General features: G+C 38.0%; 1 protein-coding gene across 3 annotated transcripts in view; it reads right to left on the minus strand.

The window, feature by feature from the left end:
• Positions 1-16,230, minus strand: part of LOC131430053 (kinesin-like protein CG14535) — a 377,655-nt gene that overhangs the window by 147,083 nt on the left and 214,342 nt on the right. For all 3 annotated transcript variants that reach the window (XM_058594676.1, XM_058594674.1, XM_058594677.1), the window contains one exon: positions 12,204-12,429. In XM_058594676.1, the coding sequence (XP_058450659.1) occupies positions 12,204-12,429 (226 nt within the window). The remainder of the gene's footprint in view (positions 1-12,203; positions 12,430-16,230) is intronic.

Here is a 16,230-nt window from a genome sequence, read left to right on the forward strand (position 1 = left end):
CTAATACTAATACTAATACTAATAACTAGTGCGAACATGCTGACGAAAGGCTCGTTGTGACCGTAACCGATTCGAGATTGGAGCAGTTTATTGTCATTCTATTTACTCTGCACCATTTTGTAAAAATGTTTAATTGTGACTGCAGGAATATAGCAAAATTGGTAGTTTTGATAAGATGGAAGAGTTTGAAATCGTCAGAAAAGGATATTTCTCTACATTTTAACAAAATATTCAAGTCATTCAGGTAGAGCAAAATTTGAAGAATAAGTACAAAAATTTTACTGTTTAACCTGGGTTTTTTTTCATAGTTGTAGCCTTAGGTATTTTTGTTTTTTGGAAAATAATAATATATACTAATTAACAGGGTCTGAGTGTTTAGTAGAATATTTATGATTAAATAAAAAGTTTTTAAACCATTGAATTCTACTATAACATAGGTATATCACGTCACTATACACATTCAGTATGTATCTCACAACACTTTTAAAACATGTATAATAAACGTCACATCACAGATACGTATTTCGAATACAACTTGTTCCTTTTATATGAAACGGAGGTAGATAGATTCTAAAAAACAGGTAGAAATTTTTTAGGGTAGAAAAATATTAAGTGTTTTCTATGTTTTTTTTTATTTTTTTTTAATAACTATTTATTGGAATATGAGTTAAAATTAAATTATTAAGAATTAAATTGGGTGTTCAGCCACAAGTGGTGACTTTTCAGCCCTATTATATATATGATTTGATTATTACCATGAGGACATTATTTGCTTCCACAATTCTGAGATTTTTGTGTAGGGAAAATTCTAAACCTACTTGTATTGTGTAATGGGGAAAAGGAACTTATATACTAACTTACTAACTAATACAGAGAGCGAATCGATTCAATTGAAGATTGCATGGATTTTTGTCGGAATTTGCTTATAATATTATGTGACATTACATCTAATGGTTCTATATTTGTGAGTCTGTGTAACTCATTTGTACTAAACCAGGGAGGACGCTTCAAAATCATTTTCAGAATTTTATTCTGAATCCTTTGAAGCGTTTTCTTCCTGGTGGAACAACAACTTGACCAAATTGGTACTGCATAAAGCATGGCTGGTCTGAAAATTTGTTTATAAATTAACAATTTGTTTTTTAGACAGAGCTTAGAATTTCTGTTTATAAGAGGATATAAACATTTAATATATTTATTACACTTTGCCTGGATTCCTTCAATGTGATCCTTGAAATTGAGTTTTGTTTTCTATGTTTGTTTGTCCCCTGTGTGTAGATAGTAACTTAAAAAGCCAGGAAGACATATTTCCTGGGTCTCTGTTTAGTAAGGAAGTGGAATTATGTTTGAAAATGTCTAAACTTTCTGCTGTATCTAATTTCCATGGGTTAGAAATTTGTCTTAAGATTTTAATGTCATTAGTAGTGAACTCGTGGTTTTCGGAAAAAGCATGCTATGCTACTTTTGACTTGGAATGGTGGGTTAATCCCCTTTCCAAATCCTTAGATGCTTTCCCTATTTCTGCTATGTGTTCCAATGGTGTAAAAACTTTTTATTTGATTATAATATATAGTTTTCACTCAAGTTTTTTTTATTATGGAGATACGTACCACATAAAAAATCGTATGAAAAACCGCATAGCCTCGAAAGTTTCCATAAAAAAACCACATAACTTTGAAAATTCGCATTAAAACGGCACAAGATTAGAGATTTAAAAAAATTGCTTAAAAAACACAAAACTTTGGGAAAAAAATTCTTGTTGTCAGAAGTTTTAAAAATTCATGAAGCATCGTCATATGAAACGTTGAAACGTTTTATCTAAAAAAAAGTTTAAAAAATATCTGCTGAGTAAAATTTTGAGATTTCCAAAATCTCAAAGAGAAAAAATTACCCAGACATAACAGATCGGCTGAAAAGTTCGTATCGTTTCTATGAGAAGGCGCCACTAGAATTAAATCCATACCATTTTCAGTTAGTACCAACTTTCAAAAGATACGTGTATAAATTTGACAGCTGTCTGATTATTAGTTTGTGAGATATTGCATTTTGAGTGAAGCTACTTTTGTTATTGTGAAAAAAATGGAAAAAAAGGAATTTCGTGTGTTGATGAAACACTACTTTTTGATGAAAAAAAGTGCCGCCGATACCAAAAAATGGCTTGATGAGTGTTATCCAGACTCTGCACCGGGCGAAGCAACAATTCGTAAGTGGTTTGCAAAATTTCGTACTGGTCATATGAGCACCGAAGACGATGAACGCAGTGGACGTCCAAAAGAGGCTGTTACCGATGAAAACGTGAAAAAAAATCCACAAAATGATTTTCAATGACCGTAAAGTGAAGTTGATCGAGATAGCTGACACCTTAAAGATATCAAAGGAACGTGTTGGACATATTATTCACGAATATTTGGATATGAGAAAGCTTTGTGCAAAATGAGCTCACAATCGATCAAAAACCACAACGAATTGATGATTCTGAGCAGTGTTTGGAGCTGTTATATTGAAATAATACCGATTTTTCTCGTCGATATATAACAATGGACGAAACATTGCTCCATCACTTCACTCCGGAGTCCAATCGACAGTCAGCTGAGTGGACTGCACGCGATGAACCGAACCCAAAGCGTGGAAAGATTCAACAATCGGCCGGAAGGTTATGGCGTCTGTATTTTGGGATTCGCATGGTATAATTTTCATCGACTACCTTGAAAAGGGAAAAACCATCAACAGTGACTATTATATAGCGTTATTAGAGCGTTTGAAGGACGAAATTTAAAAAAAACGGCCTCATTTGAAGAAGAAAAAAGTTTTGTTTCATCAAGACAATGCACCGTGTCACAAGTCGATGAAAACCATGCTGAAATTGAACGAATTGGGCTTCGAATTGCTCCCTCATCCACCGTATACTCCAGATTTGGCCCCCAGTGACTTTTTCCTGTTCTCAGACCTCAAGAGAATGCTCGCTGGTAAAAAATTTAGAAGCAATGAAGAGGTAATCGCTGAAACTGAGGCCTATTTTGAGGCAAAGGACAAATCGTACTACAAAAATGGTATCGAAAAGTTGGAAGATCGCTATAATCGCTGTATCGCCTCTGATGGCAATTATGTTGAATAATAAAAACGAATTTTGGCAAAAAAATGTGTGTTTCTATTAAACGATACGAACTTTTCAGCCCAACTGTTACTATTCTGGGTAATTGTTTTTCTCTTGAAATTACCATTTCTAAAACATTTGACAACAACAAAAATTCGTTTTCAGAAATCTCAAAATTTTTCTCAGCAGATATTTTTTTATTTTTTTTTAGATGCATTTGATTTGATTTTATAGAAATGCATAAACCATCGAAATCTGGTGATCTCGAAAAAAATTTTGTGAACAAAACTTCCTAAGTCTGATTAATTTATAAAACGAAATAAGAAAACCGCATATCTTTTAAAATTTGCTTAAAAATTTGCAGTATATTTTGGCCCAATTTTACGAAATTACGCAAAATTTTCAATGTAAAAGATTCCCACCATTCCCAAAATACAGCGGTTTTAAAATAAAATTAACAGAAATCTCTTTTCTTTGTAAGTTTCTAGTTAATTCAAATAAAACCTAAGGAGAACTTTATTTCGAGTTTAAATACCAAATTATCAATTGCTGAGCTTATTTCCGATCAAAGAGTACAGTTACAGTACAGCTCAAGACGTATTCATGTCAAAATCGTATTCGTCCGGGTTTAAAAATTTTCTAGGTTAACAATCTAATGAAAATGAATACAAGTAATCATTTCTCATAAAAATATTCGATTTTGATAATGCTCTCACCAACAGGTTTCCACAATTTTCGATTCAAACTCTGTACACTCAAATCTATTTTATGCGGGAGATACGCACCGCATATAGAAAATGCATAAGTTAAAAAATCGCATGAAAAACCTCATTTTTTAAAAAACTTGCTCCAAAAACCCGAATTTTCCAGGCATATCCAGTCTCCGGTACAGCATCCTACGAGCTACACAAAAATAACAACCAGGCATTCCTTTAAACCTACTGCGTTACTTGGCTGCCAATCATTCGACTGAACTTTCCACCCCCGGACTTCCATTTTATCATCGTTCGTTTTATTTTTTTTTCTTCAATGAAGTGAAGAGATTAATTCCACATGCACCGCATCGAGCTGGTAGCACAAAGGCAGGCAGCACAAACGCTAAACGGAAGGATCAGGCAATCGATACACAACTCGGGTAAACTCATGGCTGACATACCGCGACAAGGGTGAAAAGTTCCATGAACAAAGTCTTTCAGCGCGAGTGCGTCTCGACCGAGTAAAGAACTTCTAGAAAGTGAACGAGAGTCAATATTGATTTTTCAGGCAGTTTGATTTCATAGCCCATCCTCGAGTGAGCTTTCTGTTGGTATTAAACTTTCCACATAAGCCAAGGTAGAATTTTCGAGGTTACGTTCTTTGACTTGCTGTGTGTTTTTTTTTCTTTCGGCGGCACGTTTGAAAGTTCGGCAGAACTATTCCACCAATGTACCTCGACCGGGGCTCTACTCTAGCATGATTGCTACTACAAGCACATCGCAGGTTGCAGTAACAACTATCTTATTATCAAGAGATATGAATTATAAACTGCTTGCAAACACCCGGCGGTAAATTGTAGTCGAAACAATCTTAAGTCGAAAGAGTTAGTAATGATGATGCAGTTTTGTGGAGTCAGTCTATGAAGGAACTATCGATAGGCAGTGCTGTAAAACTTCATTCAATTCAATTGAAAATGAATGTGTTCCACCATTGACGATCTCTCTAATACAGTACACTTCACTCTCTGACACACACAATGTTTGCTGACGGCCCGAACGGGCAGCATTCAATTCATCACTCGTTTCTCTTCAATCGAAGCTCATTTTAACCACCGTCAGTTGATCTCTTGAAATGACAAAATATCTCTTTCAATAGTGTGAGAGCCAGGCCCGTACCCAGGGTTTCCTTTCGGGAGGGGCCCAGATCAAAAATAAATTCCCAATTTCAGGTTCCGGAAGAAGCGGTCGAACATTCCAAAATGAAACTCACATCGATTTCTTGATAGTTTGAAACAAATAAGCGCAAGGAAATCGTGATAGTTCGAGGAAGCCAAATTGGGTGAATAATGTGAATGGGGAGGCCATTGGAACCCTAAATCGTTGATGATGAGGTTGCTCTTATGTACAGGCACTCTGTCTGTTTTTTCGTTATTCAATCGCTCCCATAATGCATGCATATTGATTCACTGTCGATGGTTTATTTTTCCTTTTTCAATGCAGTTCATGAAAAGTATGCCATGTCATTCCCAGATAACCGACGTAATAACCCATTGAGCCTCTCTAGACTGCCTCGGAATATTCATTCCGGTTTTAGTTCATTGTCGGCTAATCATTACATTTCTTGGCGTGTAACAATGAATCCAGGTTTCGTGATGGATCCAGGTTGAACTGTTAGGCGGAGATGGCGGTTCAATTTGAACTGCTTTAAGCACTGATGAGCCGAAGGCGAAGCGCGAAGAAATCGAATGGATCCAGGTTTCGTGAACAGTTACCTAAAAGTCCAACCTAATTTGCTGCAGCATAGTGTAACACGTTTCGGAAGTGCGCTCGCGTTCGTTTTTTTTTCAGTTTTGAGTATGTATCAGCGGCATCCAGTGGATATCTTTCTCATCTGCAAAATCTTACTCAAACTATGGTAAGAGCGCTATGTACTAATCCTTGTTGCATCTGTTGGCTCGCGTACCTTCTATTTCCAGTCATCCAGCACCATCTCGTGTAGTTTTGACATTGTCCTTTATAAGCGCATCGAAGTACCTGCCGCTACGGGCTTCATCGGTAGTGGAGTCTCGATCACCGCGAAATTCTCGAAAATACAATTTCACAGTGCAATCTAAAGGAGCACTAGACTCATGATATTATATCATAAATTTTGTTCGGCTTCCTCCGCCGTTTTGCCTCCCAAAGATTATTTTTTAAACCAAAATCTTTAACCAAAAAGTTTTCTAAATGGGTGATTAGTATGTGAAAAGCAATCTATAATTTCCGATTTCGGGAGGGGCCAGGGCCCCTTGGGCCCCCCCTCTGGGTACGTGCCTGGTGAGAGCGGCCTTCAAATGAGGTTCATGTAAAAATTCGAATTGGTTCAAGAAAATAGATGAAAGATAAACCAGATAGCTGAAATATCAATCACAGAATACACATAAATTAATTGTTTCCTCCTTCAGTTTTCATTTTTAATACTTTACTCCATTTATAATTCTATTCGTTCGAATTTGCTTACTACCAAGAGCGAAGGCATTGAAGCAGGTAGACTACTTGGCACTCGAAACTGAGCAAGCAAAACTTCAAATGACTAGATACGATTATTCAACTGACGATGAATTCCGGGAGCTTCACTTGAATATGGCAGCAAAAGTCAAATGAATTAGTAGGGATATGCTGACTGTCAGCGGCCATAAATTTCATTTTCATCTTATTTTATTCGATTGAAAATGAAATTTTACCGCACTGTCGATAGGTTCGATCCAACTCGAAGAATAAAATAAATGAACGAATGACAAACGAATGTATAAAACGAACATGCACGATGTATACCAGCAGCGAAGAATGCATTAGTATATTCGGGTTCTCTACTGCCGTTTTTCATTGAAAAACACTGGATCGCATCCTCTCTGTGATTATACTGCCTTCGAATATGCCAGTCTCGAACAACGTTGAACTATTCACTGCTCGAAAGAGAGAAGGGTGCAAAAGGAATAAGCAATAATCGTATGGCGTTTTTCATTGAAAAACACTGGTGGCGTGGATTGCTCTGGTTTTGCACTTTCGAGCAGAAATGCAACATTCTGACGATGTTTCATTGCGATTTCTGCTCGAAAGTGCAAAACCAGAGCAATCCACACCACCAGTGTTTTTCAATGAAAAACGCCATACGATTATTGCTTATTCCTTTTGCACCCTTCTCTCTTTCGAGCAGTGAATAGTTCAACGTTGTTCGAGACTGGCATATTCGAAGGCAGTATAATCACAGCGAGTATGCGTGAATGAATTAGTTACACGAAGAATATTTGCAACATTGGACAGCACAAAGAAAACAAAAATGAAATTGGTTTTATTAACAAGTTTATTAGCCAAAAAGGACAGTCTTGTTGAAACTGCTTGCAAATTGCTAAGATGTTTTTCGCATGTGTTACGCTATATCCATGTATAAATTTTTAAACCGATATGTGAAAATGACGTAAACTCTTAGTGGAAAGTGTATTTATTCAGAATTTGTGCGCATTTGAAGCGATTGTGCGTAATAATGTTTTTACGCAGAACAGTGAAGTGAGTTTCGAATGTTGCACTCTAATTATATATGTCAAATGATGTTTTTGATATCCTTCAATCTTCTGAGCTACGCCGTCCGGTGTACTACTTGTATTCGGTTTTTGTTTTCCGAGTGCTCAAAGTTTTCAGTGAGAGAGTCGATTTCGCGAAGTCGAATGAAGAAAGCAGCGATTTAGAAGAAAAATTTTCAAAAAGAAGTTTATGTTTCGCTTATGTCTTTTTCTTCAATACAACATCGTATTTATACCTGCCAATATAGAAAAGACTACTGCGACTGAAAATTTTTTTCGGTCGTAGTGTGCTATCTAGTGGCTAGTAGTCATTACGGTGTTAACGTTTTTTCGGTGACAGAGCGCCATATAGCTGCAAATTGCAGAAAAAAAATCAACCATTTATGCTGGTTGAAAACAACGTTTTATTTCTCTAATTCAACTAAAAAATTAGTTGAATGGAAATGAAGTGTGCCTTAGCTATGAAATGACAGCACGTTTAATTGGTGAATTCAACTAAAAATATAGCAATTTCAACAAATATTTTATTATTTTTCAGGGAATTAGAATTAAAAAATCTAAACTAGCAAGAGTAAGACTGTTTAGTTGTCTCAAAAAATAACTAACTAAAATCAGAAAATCAACTTATTTTTTCGCCAAAATGCGGTCTTTCCGTGCAGTTTCCTGGCATGGTTCTGGCAACAAAATTTGGTTTCTGCAACCTGTTGGGACGGTAAGGAACGGTACGACTGAAATCCTACTCGCAAACTAATTCACCGATCAGAACTTTTTCGCCAGAACACGGCCGGAGATCCCAGGGCTCCGCTTTATTGTCCTAACAACCTTCACTCGTAACTTCCGGTCATATGTTCCACTTCTATGGTTGCAATGTTTTGTCCGATCCTACGTTAAGCTTTCCTGGTAACGGCTAAGCATTGCGTTTAAGGTCGATTTCGCGCACTTTCCTTTTGGCCATGTTGAATTTTCAATGTGATTATGCAGAATTTTTTCTTGTCTTTCGCGTTCCATTATTAATATATTTTGACTCTATGCGTGAATTCTAACGAAATTTTTACCGTTCTTGCTGGCGCCACAATAACTGAAAAGATCATACCACACATTAACTTGAGCAGTCCTTACTCAAGTGGCAGTTTCTGAGATCACCATTTCATAAACGGAGACCGATGAGTGTGCACAGTTGTGAATGATCGTTGCGTAGATGAGGACTGGAGATTCCATGATGATGCAAAACAAAGTTTTGCTATTACATTCCTTTTGTGGAACTTGGCCTTTCTGTTTCAGCAGACCTCGCAGCCGATTGAATGCGTACCGAATCAATCATCAATCTATACGTGACCTACTGTTCTTCAGCCTTGAGAAATCATTTATTTTCACGATATTGTTATTCTTTTTGTAGAAAACATTGTAAACCTACTTGTCTTTTGTTCGGGAATAATGGACCGTTAAAATTCATCAATTTTACTACATGGAATGAGAAGACCCGGGCCAAACAAAGAAAAAGACTTTTTTATACTGTAAAAACTTTTTTATTTTTCAGTAACTGCATGACTCACTTGACTCATCAAACAAAAGATTTGTCAAGGCCTTCAAAACGGGCTTCCGTTTCTGCAATGACTTCAGCATTCGACGAAAATTTCTTTCCCTGTAGAAACATTTTCAGGTTCGGAAATAGATAATAGTCGTTGGGGGCCAGGTCTGGAGAATACGGGGGATGTTGGACCAATCCGTACCGAAAATCATTCAATTTCACCGTTGCTTTAATGCATGAAAACCAAACTCGTCTTTTTCTATAGCTTGATGAAAACTCGAACTCGTTTGACAACTGAAATCCATAGATTTACGGATAAATCCATAGGATAGGAACCGCTGCCGTCCGCCTTACCAGAGAAATTAGGTGGATGACATCATTATGGCCTGGTGTGACTGGTTCATGAAAATTTAGGTCAATTCAAAACATTTTTTCAATGGTATGCTACTGAGACACTAAATCGACATTTTCATACATGTTTAAATTAAATGTTTCGAGATCGATTGATTGTTATGTTATATCAACCCATCAACAAATGACTAGTTTTGCATTTTTAGTTGACACCCGCGTAGAGTAAGGCATAGGTAAGCTTTTGGTTATACATTTGATGTTAATTGAATAAATTAATACTTCCTTTTCCTTTTTATCTTCAGGTTGAGGTACTAAAGGTAAGCAGATTGCATTTTCATACATTAATTCGAAGTCGCTGTTTTCGTTTCTGTTGCTGCTCTAGCATAATTCAAAACTGTACAAGTCAATTGACGTGTCGTGAATAGCAATAAACGAATGAAACTCTTTCCCACGAACAGTCTGCTGTACTAATAGCAACGTTCTAGTCCATGTCAATTAAGCCAAACAGCTCCCATTAATCTGTAGGGGTCGATTGCAAACACGTATTTCTGTCAACGTGCCCTGCCGAAGCACTTTTCACTTATTTTGTAACGAAAGTTACTATCCATTTGCTACGTTGATTTTATTACTGCGAAAGTAGAAAACACCAAAACAATTCTCATATTACTGTAACTGTTTTAGGTTTTCCCTTCCTCAGTTCTTTCAAAACCCGGCCCGGTAGCAAAACTCCCCGCCACATCCCAGCCACCGGTTACGTGTTCCGAGAGCATGAAATTAGCTTTACAACTTGCTCGGTTCGTTGTGTAACAACGGAACGTGCCACGTCACGACATTTCTTTCTTGAGTCAGCGTGACACGAGATCCCCGCCTGGTCGGGCGGTTGTCGACGGCCAAACCCGGGGATGCCGAAATGAAGAATGTGGAGAAAGAAACGCTAGTTTTTTCTCGTTTTTTTTTTGTTTTCATCCCGTTTCATTCGCTCTTTCCATTCCGGTTCGGCTACTGATTCTGTCTGAACAGCTCGCCCCAGGTCTGGTTATTTCCACTCCGATTACGACCCAATGAACCCAATGAGATGGTACACCTGCCACTTGTCAGAGTAATAAAACATAAATAAACTGAAACGTCCCACACATCCACTCTCTCTCTCTCTCTCTCTCTCTCTCTCTCATGCATACACACACACATATGTGCTAATGAAGATCTTCTGGTTAGCATGACCGCTTCTTGTTTTCAACTTTGTTACTGGGAATGATTTTTGTTTGACTAATTTTGATGATGACGTTTTATTTGATAGCTTGATTTATTGTATAACCACGCGCCTCCGTTGAACTTTGTTTTATTGCGAAATCATAGTACTTTCTTCTATATCTTCGGTGATTCATTGCTGCAAATCCATTTTAGGCGCCGTCGTATTTCCGTCGACGTTTAGAATGTAACCAAATACAAGATTTGCAAGTGCAAACCAAGCAAACGGCTTCGAGAGTGTTAGCTTAAGTGGGTGTCTCGAGTGTCTGAATGGTTCTGAATTTCCGAAAGATCTACTCACGCCCGAAAGAGACGGCGCATGAATAAGCAAATTTATCGAGAATGAATGCAACCTGCCCGTTAGCTGCTATTCTCCGCTCGATTCTGCATCAACAACTGAGTCAACTTACCGGATAGCAAAACTGAGCCGCAACGAGCGGGTTCACCATCGAAGTTGGAAATAAAAAAACTCGTATACAAACATTTTCACATTTATAAACTCTTGAGTGGAGAGGAAATTCTGCATCTTTTCCTTCCCCGTCCCCGTCGGATCACGACATGCGAACGAACGAAACTAATGGTAAAACGGAAAAGCTGAACAGAATGCGAATGTTTTGTATCCCTTTGTGAAGTGGATTGCTACTTTTCCTTCTCTCCTCTTCGTACCTCCCGATGCAGCTGGAAAACGATCGGTGGTGTGTTCTACCGGGATGCTGGCTGAGCTGGAAGATGGAAAACATATATATCGATAGTGGGCTGACTCTTGCCCGCTGAAGCAACGGCAAAATAGCAGCTTGGAGCTGGCAGAGCTGCCTGCCTGGAGTACAAAAGCGCACAAGAGGAAATAAAATATTTAGACAAGTTCTACATTTTTCCAACTAAATACAGAGCTGGAAAAGGGCAGCTGCCACACTCGAAGAAGCTTTCGATGCGCTTACCGACCGTGGTCCAGATGGAAAAGTTTACTGCTAGGAAACAGATAGTTTCCACCGGTCAGAATGCTTTAAGATGATAGATATCGTTGGGATTTTCAGAAGCAGCCTTATGAAATTACTAGCAATTATTTAGTGAAAATCAAATCTCAGATAAAATTGGAAATACTGAGCTAAGATAATACGAACGAGTTGTCCAAAACCATCGCACCTGGGAATCTGTGTAAACTGTCCCAAATTCAACCCTGCCCGGCGGGGCTGTCACAAAACGGGATTACCTCTGCGAGATGGTGGACGGCCAGTCAAAGTGGGTTTCTGTGAATTATTTGTATTCTGGTAACATGTCACACTTTTTGTCGTTGACCAGCATTGCGGACAAAAAGTTACTTTTCTTTGTTCAATTGAAACCTTATTAGGAACCGTAGGAAGGAGCGTCTGAGAAGAAAAAAGATAAAGTAGAAGCAAAAACTGCACACAGTACTAAAATTTTTCCCATTGCCGGAGCTCATGAACTCCAACTGACATTTCTCCGAGGACAATAAAAATAGCATCGAGAAGAATTGCACGTATTATAGCAATCAACCAGCCAGTGGTGGACGGGAAGACAAGAACTCAACAGTTCGTAGTAATACATTCGGTCCCGGTTTTCATTCACCGGAAGAAAATGTCGACCCCCTTTGGAAACCCAAGTCACATCACACTTTGTCATAGAATTGAAAAATAAATTGAGAAAAGTAGGAAAAGCTTCCTTCCGACACAATGTCGGTCGGGAACGGTTCACCCATCGCAGCTTACCTTGCCTAGTCCTCCGATCTCCCGGTTGGCCATCCTTCGTGCCAACCCGGCCGGCACCGACGGTGGCGTCCGTTGTATTGCGCCGCAGAAGCCACCGATCTCGCCGCCTACGCCACAACCCACACCGGTGCCACTCATTTTTGCGTTCAAATGCTGGGTCTGATGCTGCTGCTGCTGCTGCTTCTGTTGTTGAATCACACTGCCCGAAGCCAGGCGTTGCGCAGCTCTGCAAACGAACAATAGAGAAAGTCGGAAAATTGATGTGAAAAATTCGAAAAAAGTGTTATTTAATGTTTACGCTGGAAAAATTGAGTTGGTTTTGTTTTGCATCCGAATAAGAAGGATGGGAAAGTTTTTTTTCCGGAATGCTTGGAAATAAATCAATTAGCGTTTCATTCGGTTTGTTCGGTTCAACACTTTTTTAATGAAAATTTCCATGGACTTCATGAGGAGGAACAGAATTTTTTTTCATCGAGGCTTACAACACATTACACAATATAGTCAACCAATATATGGTCAACTTCAATACAACAATCACCCTTATTTCATATGGAACAATATACAATAATGTGCTTCGTATTGCTTGTCATTTACGGTTACCGAGTGACATTCAGACTTTTTCCTTGTGCTTTTTTTGCACTATTTGGTGGACAAAACAAAAAAAAATTGTTGGTTTCTTGAACATTTATTTGCAGAATTCGATTCCTTACACCCAAATCAATGGTAGAAATAAGCTTCAAGTACTAATCTTCTAGTTTGGAATTTCAAGCAAATTTCGAGTGTTTATTGGTCGAGTCATTGTTTCAGTTATCCTTATATCACACTTAATAAATGTACACGACATATATCATTGTTACTGTCCTTTTTTTACCTTTGTCATTCGGTTTCTTAATCTGGTAAAAAATTGCGAGACTTTGTTCATAATTTCAAAATTTTTCATTTATTCTTCCAAATTCATTTCGTCCCATTCACGGTAATCCCCCCGGGTCCCATTACACTTGTGCCAGCGTTTTATTTTTCTAATGTCTTCAATTGACTCAAAACGGTTCCCCCGAAGCGGTCGTTCAAGTTTGCTGAATAGCTAGAAATCACACAGAGCTAAATCAGGCGAATACGGTGGGTGCGGATCGATATTGGTTGAATTATCGTGTATTATCGTGGTGCAAAAATGAAGAGTTGTCGGCCCATAATTCCGGCCTTACTCTGACTGTTAATAGTTTATTCTCGAACACCAATTCCTTGGTTTCATCGACGTGTTCATCATCAATTGATGTTGATGGCCATCCTGAACGAGGTTCGTCATTAACGCGTTCTTGACTTGTACCAATCAAAAACACCTGCTCGCGAAATACAATTATCACCGAAGGCCTTTTGTAACATTCTGAACATTTCGGCACCAAAAATTTGATTCCGAACACAATATTTAATGGAACTTCTTTGTTGAATATTTTCACTCATTGTAAAAATCGCCAATTGCACTTTTAATACTTCAGAAAGACAGACGTATACTAAACACTAATGAATATTTTGACGTGACACTTGGCACAGATGTCACTGAATTTCGACGAATAAGGTTTTTCGCGTCTTACTACTTTTTATCCACAGTAGCAATAAGGTATTGTTTTCAGTTACGTAGTATTTTTATTTTCGTTGTTTTTATTATCTCTATATTTGCTTACTTATTGAACCCAAGATTTAACATTTATGTGCATTTGCGGGGAAGCTATCACAGTTTTGAAAATTTCTCGGTAGCAGAAACATCATTTGTGGGAATCTCTTCCGCTTTGCTTCTTCTTGGGGAGAAAAGAAGCAGCAAATTATTAAATGTTGAGCAAGACATAGGGAGAGCATACTCAATCAGTAAAACATGCGAATATTGAGTAGTTCAATTAAAAAAAATATTTCATCAGATTTCACAGATGCCGATTCGAATGAAATTTTACATATGGGGTATTCCTCGCAAAATTAGCCGCTCAAATTTTTTGTTTCAATCAACTATTTTTTTCTGTAAAGAATTCGAAAATATTCGACACTTATTTTTTTATTTCGATGTGGTATTTGGAATTTTCGAGATATGATTTTTTGACGTTTCGCGTTTACAAAAAAAGAGCCTTTTTTCAACAAATTGTGCTGTAAAAGGTAATAAAGATACGAAAATTTGTCCAAAACATGAAATATGCGTCTTTTCCTTAGCATTCAAACAAGCGATTCCACAAAACAACCTTTAAAGTAAATTTGATGAAAAAAGCTAAAAAATTAATAAACAAATACGGACCTAAATGGCAAAGTTTGAAAGGTCATTAAACAAATAAAAAAAAAATAAACAAATAAAAAAAATTGGGCCTATTTTCTTTTTTTAGTTGAAAAAAGAAGCCTTAGGGTTTAACTCAATCTTGGAAAAGTTTCACGGTGCACACTAAACATAATTTACTTGCAAAAAATCGGGTTTCTCAAGAAGCGAAAAGAAACCGGACGCAACGAATGTGTTTTATTTTTGAACTCATTTTTACGCCGCGATCTTAACTGTAACGTTTCTAACAATAAACTTTCCAAATTAAGATTGGATCAGTGGCGTGACATGTGTCGGCAAGTTTAGCCCGTATTCGAGCGAGTTGCGCTGCGGTACGCTCCGCGCATGCGGGTCGTGATTGAAAAATTCACTGATCCGAAAGTATTAAGCTCTCCACTCTCAAACTTTGCCTTTTAATTTTTTCATTAAATTTACTTTTTTAAAACTACAGTGTTCCATACATTGTCTTTTCGAGAAAAGAGACACACAAAAACTACAGCCGAATTTTTTTTTTGTAAATCAAAGCAATTGTGAGTTCAACAACTCTTCTGAAGACAACTTTTCCGTAGAACGTTTCACAAAAAAGTTAGAACAAAAAAAGTGATTTTTCAGGAGTCACCCTATTTTTACTCGGGAAATTTGATGTAACTCGATCAAATGAAAAGCTAGAGAGGTGCTTTTTTCAGCAAAGCTGCTCAAAATAAAATTTCCTACATTTTTATTGTACAACAAAATCATTTTTGAGTTCAATAAAGAAAATTAGATTTCAGATTTCAATCTAAGTGAGGGCCACCCTAGTAACTTTTTCCATCAAAAGGAGCGCCATTTGATTACAAACAACTTTTGTGAAGACACTAACTACAAAATACTAATATTTAATAGTGAAAATATTTTTTTCACGCTAATTTCCCGTTTCGAACCATAGTGCATTGGTCGTTTTGGCCAATGTATCGGTCGATATGGCGGCGATTTCACCTCGTGTGTTTTTTTGCCTTTCTCATATAGAAAGGTTATGCAATCACGAATTGATCCGGGAACGTGAAAGAAAATTCTGCTCACTTGGTGCTCAGAAAGTGGTGTCACGTACAACGAAATTGCAAAACGGGTGGAAGTGCACCACACCAGTGTCAAAAATATTATCGAGAAGTTTGGTAAGACCCTTTCCATGAAGGATTTGCCCCGATTCGGTAGGAAAACGGGTCCCAGCCAGCCCGGCCGGGACTTAAAAGTGGTTGAGTACATCGTGAAAAACCCATCGGCGTCGATGCGTGATTTGGTCAAGCAGTTCAACACCAGCATCGGGATGATTCAACGGATCAATGTTCGGAACTCCCTGAAAACGTACAAGAAACAGTAGGTGCCGGAAAAGTCCCTGGTACAGCAAGTTCAGGCCAAAACAAGAGCGCGAAAACTGTATAACCGGATTCTACAGAATAAAGACGGATGCATCCTGATCGACGACGAAACCTACGCCAAGGAAGACTCTCGAGCGCTGCCGGACCGCAATATTATACGAAATCGGTGTAGCAGAACCTGGACGACGCTGACACCACGGTGGCGATGGAAAAGTGTTGGTCTGGTAAGCAATTTGTACCTGTGGTACACGAGGAAGAATGTTTGAAGAAGAGAATGCTGCCACTGTACAGAAAGCATAAGGCTCATCCTGCGAAACCAAATCCAGATATGCCTCATTTATCTGGATTTGGCTTCAGCCCACTACGCCAACTCCGTTCTACA

Source organism: Malaya genurostris, chromosome 2 (genome assembly GCF_030247185.1).
Source record: "Malaya genurostris strain Urasoe2022 chromosome 2, Malgen_1.1, whole genome shotgun sequence".
NCBI classification, from domain to species: Eukaryota; Metazoa; Arthropoda; class Insecta; order Diptera; family Culicidae; genus Malaya; species Malaya genurostris.